General features: G+C 42.9%; 1 protein-coding gene across 1 annotated transcript; it reads right to left on the bottom strand.

The window, feature by feature from the left end:
- Nucleotides 1-4,990: 4,990 nt before the first annotated feature.
- Nucleotides 4,991-6,840, bottom strand: LOC107278700 (putative disease resistance protein RGA3). Its single transcript, XM_015760526.3, has 2 exons — nt 6,361-6,840; nt 4,991-6,274 (listed from the first exon to the last, which is right to left on the bottom strand). The coding sequence occupies exons 1-2, from the start codon at nt 6,718-6,720 to the stop codon at nt 5,426-5,428; spliced, it is 1,209 nt and encodes a 402-aa protein (XP_015616012.1). The 5' UTR covers nt 6,721-6,840; the 3' UTR covers nt 4,991-5,425.
- Nucleotides 6,841-7,131: the final 291 nt, after the last annotated feature.

Genomic DNA, 7,131 nt, shown 5'->3' with positions numbered 1-7,131 from the left:
TCTCTACCATGTTTGGTGGAGCATTTTCTTGGTTAACAGTGAGAGCAACTTGATTGAACAACAACCAGCTCTCATGAAAACTCAAGCATTCTACGCTATAGAAGTTTGGCATTGTCTGCACAAGCTTTGCGACTTTCTCGTGGTGAGCCCCAGGGACCGTAACAGATGGGACATCTAGCAATACGGCCTGTAGATTTGCTCCGGAGGAGGGCAGCCGTGATGTACGGGCCCATTAGTGCTGATGGAATGGCTGGCTGGTGGCATGACCTCCTGATTTGCTTCGGAGAATAATATCCCATCGTCGGTGCTGCTGCACCTATTCGATCTCTAGATCTGAAGAAACAAGAGTGGGTATTGTGGAGGAAAGGATATGGTTGGTTATCTTGGTTTATTTATATAAACAAGCGGATTGGGTAGTGATATGAAAATTTACCATATTTGTGTAGGAGACTAGAGGAGCTCGTGGTAGCACTGGGTATGGGTGCGCTAAAGAAACCGAGACTTGACATTGCCATATTGATTAGAATAGTGGGGTACACGTAGGAGCATTGGGTAAGGGGTGGCAAAAGAAACCAAGGCTGGACCCCAAAAAAACCAAATGTGATCATCAGTTCCTAGCTCGGTCTTAGGTTTGAGAAGATAGATCCCTTGTTCAGTCTTTTTGTTTACTACACCGGATGCCCGAACTACCCGATATATCAACATTATCCTTATCTCCTCCTCTTTATTTTGTTCCTTATATAGTCATACCATCGCCTTCGATCTCTCATTCGCCAACGCCGTTTGTAGTCCAACGGTCCTTCATCCAGCCCTACCCTATCTGCCATATAGATCCCTCTTCTCCCTCGTCAGCTTCATCTCCCATCTCTTCCCGCCTCAGATTGTCGTTGCCTGTCCACCAAAGAGCACTCCCCTAGCTCTCTGTATGGCTGGCCCATGGCCGCCGCCTGCATGGCGCTTACTCTAGGCCCGTCTGTCCATCCCTATCACATGTGCTCCAGGTTCCACGCATATCGTCCAACATGGTCACTTCACTATGGCCGAAGAAGGAGAATAAAAGATATCAAGTTTTTTGTACCAAGTTTGATTGTCATTTTTGAATGATTGAATTACCCGGATCAAAGTCTCGGTCATGACTGAGTGCCCACCACTAGCGCTGGGTGAGGCTTTGGGGGCGTGCCGTATAGTAGTCATACTAATAACATAGTAAGTATAATCAAAATTTGACATTTATAGCCTGTACATATAGGTTATTGTCTAATGATCCATAAAAGCCAAGCTTTGAAAGGTACAAGCCCTCACAAAAGTTTAAAAGAAATTAGTGGTGGTGATGGTGTGATCGACTTTATGACAAGCAATGTCAAAGGAAATTAAACCAAAGCAAATGATACATGAGCAGACATGCATGGAGGGCGCATCCACACTAAGCACTACGCAATTACACGTGCATTGATCATGTGGGCTTGGAGAAATCCATGGAACGAAGCTCCTTGATACGTTTCCGTATTTCCAGGCAGTACTTCACAATAGCCATCCGGACAACCTGGAGGATGTCCATGGTCAGGTCATCCAAGTTGTTGCGACGGCCTAACATGAGGTCGCAGACGATGAGCTTGATCTCCAACTCACGGTTGGTGCGTCGCAGTTCCTCCAGCCTCGCTGTTCCAATGGCAATCTGCTGCTCGAGGATGGTCTTCTCGTCGTCCAGCATCGTTGCCTGCACAAAGCAAGTAATGGGATCGATCGACCTCTAACTACCTCTATGTTTGGTGTACTTGATGGGGTGATGTTGAGAGAAGAAAAAGCAACTAAGGCGCTACTTTTATAGCTACATTTGGATGACAAAGAAGGAAGTTATGAAGCGCAAAGATTTGATATCATATCCAAATTAATTGCAAATAAAAGTATAATGAGTATATACTTAAAATACTACGTACTCCCGCTGTTTTGTAATTCTTATCAATTTTAACTGGCATTGTATTACATTCACAAGTATTAAGAGTTCAACTGTTTCACGGCTTATATGAAAATGCTGCACCTCTAGATAAAAAAAATGTTGCAAAGGATTAAAATGGTGAAACATAGTTGCATAAAGATTAAGCATTTCACTCATGCACTAGAAGCATCAGTATTCAACTGTTGAAACATCAACAAATGCACAAGTATCAGAGTAAAAAAAATGAAAGACCATAAGAATCTCTACTGAAACATTCCGATCAATCACAAAGAAACATATAAAACATGTGAGCTCAAACATTGGATAATCACAAAATGTACCAATGTACACAAAGACGATATCACCAACACCACCGGCATACGGACTGACAAGTCCATGAATGCTACTGTGGCGCCCACCAACGCCCACTTCATCGCATCTACATCATACACGAGAGAATGCGAAGCAAAGATTGATGATGAAGACTAGAGTAGCTTAATCGAAGGTGTCACAAGTTAAACTCATTGGAGTAATTAATCGGGTATTTTCCGAACCCCGGAACCAGGACAACACAATCACCAAGTTAGATCCGCTTCGCTGATAGGTCGTGGAGCATGATTCGCCAAGGAACTTGTATTTTTGTAATTCTTTGAGAATTATAATAAAATGAATGATTCCTTTGTCATTAATTTACTTTGTGTACTTAGTACACTGGTACATTCATATTTATTTTATTTTTATTTTCCTGGGCGGAGAGATCATTTGAAAATTTCTCTCTAAACAGGCGGCTTGGCTCGCCTGATCTAGGAGGAAAGGAGAGGAGGGAGGGAGAGTTGGCCTGGCCTAGGAGAGGAAACGAAAGAAAGGGAGTGGGGAGGGATTGAGCCCAACATAGGGATGAAATGCTCCTAAAGGGTCTTTTTGGAGGAGGGATGTTTTGTAGTTTGTGGATATTTTCAGGGGTATTTCAAACTGCACTGTGGGGGATGGTAAATCTTGTTTATTCTTGGAGGATCTGTGGAATAATAAGGTCAGGTCAGCTGCTTTTCCCAGGATTTTCTCTTTTGCTAGGAATGGAAGATTTCAGTTCATATGTTTCCCAGAAAGATCTTTCACAGCTCTTTGTGCTTCCACTGTCTGAGCAAGCATTTCAGGAGTATTTGCTAATGTCATCCTCTGATCATTTGAGTCAGCTCAATGATGACAGAGACCTTTGGACCGATGTTTGGGGAAATGGTATCTTCTCTTCACAGAAAATTTATGCTATGAACTTTATGCATATCCAGGTGCCTAACTCTATTAACTGGATTTGGAAAAGCAAATGTGCCATGAAAATTAAGGTATTTGGCTGGCTCCTGTTGATTGATCGTTTGAATACTTATGACATGCTGGATAGACGACATTGTGCACCTCATAATGCTGCTTTAACCTGTGTTTTATGCTCGGCAAATGCAAGAGAAACCACTTTGCATCTGTTTTTCCAGTGTCCATTTAGTTCTCAGTGTTGGGCACAATTTGGACTGGTTTGGGATTTGTCTCTGAATTTTGAGGAGATGTTGTATACTGCCAAAAGTTCTTACAGGTCCTCACACTTTGTGGAGAAGGTGCTCTATGCCGCTTGGAGTATTTGGAAGCCGAGGAATGGATTAATTTTTAATAATGTTGCTCCTTCTATTGCCTCCTGGAGAGCTTTCTTTAAGAATGAACTCTCCCTCTTAGTCCATAGGCTTAATTTGTTTGAGAGAGATACGCTTGTAAATTGGATTAATCTGGTGTAAATAACTTTGTTTTAATATATAAATTTTAAACTGTGGGGGCTTCCCCTACAGTGTTTTCCCTAAAAAACATAGGGACGAAAACCAGACTTTGCTAAAAGAATTGTTTTTCCATTTTAGGAATTGTAATTAAGGATTTAGGATTTGAATTTGAAATAATTTAAATATTGGCACCGGCACAAATTGCAATAAAAACCAGGAAGACTTAGCGTGATGCAATTTTCAAAAATCTTTTGTTGGTTCCATATTTTAGTTTCTGGATTTGAACACAAATTTTTTGGGGGTGTTACCATGTGTTGTGAGGATAGAGATGACATGAAAATAGGAGGTAGAGACTTAAACTATTGCTTAAGATAAGGTAGAGAGGGAGAGAGAGAGAGAGAGAGAGACGAGAAGTAATGAGTGAGTGGCATGGATGCTTGATTTTCCTGCTGTGACTGTGATCGGACTCTCGACGCTAAGCATTTCGCAGTATTTGATCAAACTTGTAAAACTACTTCCTCCGTTTCCTCTGTTTTATATTATAAGACTTTCTAGCATTGTCCACATTCACTTATAATATGAAACGGAGGAAGTATAAGAAATATTAGCTGGTTGAATAGTTGAGCGATGTGTTTTGTTAGCTTTTGAACATGAGGGGACAAAAAGTAGACCAAGGCAAAAAGCTCGTGGAGCTGCTCAGAAAGGGAGGAAGGTAGTGGAGGAGTGACTAGCTATCCCTGCTGGCTGGCAGTGGAGTGGTGTAGATCTTCATGTCAAGGGGGAAGCAGGTACTTCAATCCCAGAACGCTTAAACGGATGTAATTCCTGAATGAAGGCAGGGGTCTTTGCTCAATAGGGATGCATCTGGTGCCATCGGATAAGATTGTCAAGCACTCTAGCGATGAGAGGGGATTCAAACAGTGGACCTCTATGTTTCGGTGCCTACCAATCTGTAGTATATGCAGTTTTAGGCCATGCAGGAATACATTACAGTGATACACAGTGGCATCCTATCAGTAATATAGTTCTCAAGGACACGAAGAGCACAGATATATGGAAGAAACCTCAGAGGATAAGACTAGTGTTGGCAGCGTCATTGCAGATGTAAATAGTATTGTAGTGTGGAAATTTCACCACCACTAACTCCGAATCACTCGGAACAACTTGGGCGTCAGAGTATCAAAATGTCTCAATGAAGCTAATCCCAACACCTGCAGGAACAAGGCTCCAAAACTCCTGGACCGGCCAGTGTCGTGCACAAGCCACTCGCCATAGAAATAGAGGGACACGAGGGACGGAAGATCACCAAGCGTAGGAAGCTACTGAGTGTCACAATGATTCATCTCTATTTTCAGTTAATTTGAGAAAAAGGAAATTTCAACTCGTCGTCATCAAGAACATCAAAAATAAATTTCTTGAAGGAATGACTGCTCCACCAATTCATCGAGATAAATACTTTCAAGCTCATCCTCATTATCATGTCTGCCATTTTTTTCCTCATTATCATGTCTGCCATTTTTTGAAGGGATCAACTAATTTCAACAACTGAAGCACCTCAAGTTCATTAAGTATGCAATCCTTCGGATAATGTGCAAGGACAACAAAACATCATTTCAGGTATACAGGCATATGCCTGTAGCTCAACTCCAAGGATGGCGAAACCTCGTTCCATGGTTGGTCCATGTCCCAGAGCACATTTTCTAGGACCTCCAACCAGCTCTGCTCATCCGTTTCATAGCGCAGCATGCTGCCTATCCTCTTGATCGCTAAAGGCAAAGCCCTTGCACTTTCTAACTATAGCCTTTCCAATCTCTACCAGGTTTGGTGGAGCATTTTCTTGGTTAACAGTGAGAGCAACTTGCCTGAACAACAACCAGCTCTCATCAAAACTCAAGCATTCTAGGTTATAGAAGTTTGACATTGTCTGCACAAGCTTTGCGACTTTCTCGCTGCGGGTGGTCACTACAATCATACAAAGCTTCGTGGTGTTCATAGGCATGCACAGCAGATCCCAACAATCTCTTCTTTCATTCCACACATCATCCAACACAAGCAAAACTTTCTTTTGCTTAATTTCTTCTACCAGTCTCTCATGGAGATTAGGAAGTTCTGATAGATCACACTTCTCCTTTGTAACCGCGACAATGATGCTCTGTGTTATGTTGTTGATATCAAACTGCTCAGATACGCAAACCCATGCGTGCACATCAAAATACTTGCACACTTCTGGGTGGTTATACACTAGCTGGGCCAGCGTTGTCTTGCCTAATCCTTCCATACCAACAATTGCCATGACAGAAACCGGACTAGCTAGATTGTCACCTCTTTTGGACAACAACTTTTCTACAATGTTGTTCTTATCTTTCACTCTTCCCACAATGCTATTCTCAAAGACAACAGAGCTTGTCTGCAAACCACTAATATCAGGAGTAAGCCGTATCTCTCCATCATTCTCCGACAAAGTAAAGTTGTCTGAATAATACTTGATCTCGTCAAATCGCTCAATAAGTTTCCTTGTTTTGATAGCCAACTCGTCTGTAATGGCAACCGTATGAGAATCACAGAACAAGCCCTCGCTTTCCTATTCCAAGAAAATATATATGTCGATTAATTAGTTATCTTTCCACTCCGGAATCGGATTAATGGCAGAAGCTAGCAGAAGTTTACCTGCTGGTACTTGCGCTTGTGGCTGGCGGCGCCTGCAAATGCCTTGAGAGCCTCCACCTTCTGGCGATTCATCTCATACGCATCCACCACATCCTCCGCGTAGTAGGCGAGATCCTTGAGCTCCTTGAGCCGCAGCTTGGTGGACTCCTCCCTGATGTTCCAGTGCTGCTCCGCGTCATGCAGAGTAGCGTGGATCCTGCGCATGGTCCGCTCCAGCATCCTCAGGTCCTCGTGGTCCTTCTCCTGCCTTGCCCTCCCAGACGTCGGCGAGGACGACGATGCCGAAAGGCTCGCTGCCAGGTAGGAGGAGAGCTTCTCCAGTGCTTTCCTTATGGCCAGAGAGGCAAGTAGTCCGGCCATCACGAGCTACTCGGATCAAGGAGGAGATGTCGACGATGGAAGCAAGCTTGGAAAGAGAGGAAGGGAACTGATGAGGAACTCAGCAAGTAAGTAAAGTCAAAAGGGAGAGTTAGCAGAAGAGATGACAGCCAAAACATCTGGACATGTATGTACAGGGCTAGGCACATTATTATTATTGATTAATTATTTCAAAAACATCACAAGTGGCTAGTGGACAATGGATGATTAGCTGCCTAATTTTGAGCGCCTGCCATGTGCTCTAACACGCGATCCGAACAGGCAACACGCATACTTTACAAGTCTTAAACAATAATAAACTCAATGAGATATGGACACGTAATAAAAAAGTAAGAAATGTTTTAGGCCTTTTAGCAGTAAATAAATTCAGAAAGAAGCATTGCGGCTTATAGT

The sequence above is a fragment of the Oryza sativa genome, chromosome 11 (genome assembly GCF_034140825.1).
Source record: "Oryza sativa Japonica Group chromosome 11, ASM3414082v1".
NCBI classification, from domain to species: Eukaryota; Viridiplantae; Streptophyta; class Magnoliopsida; order Poales; family Poaceae; genus Oryza; species Oryza sativa.
Note: the sequence above shows the minus strand (reverse complement) of the source record. Positions and strands in the feature narration are given on the sequence as shown.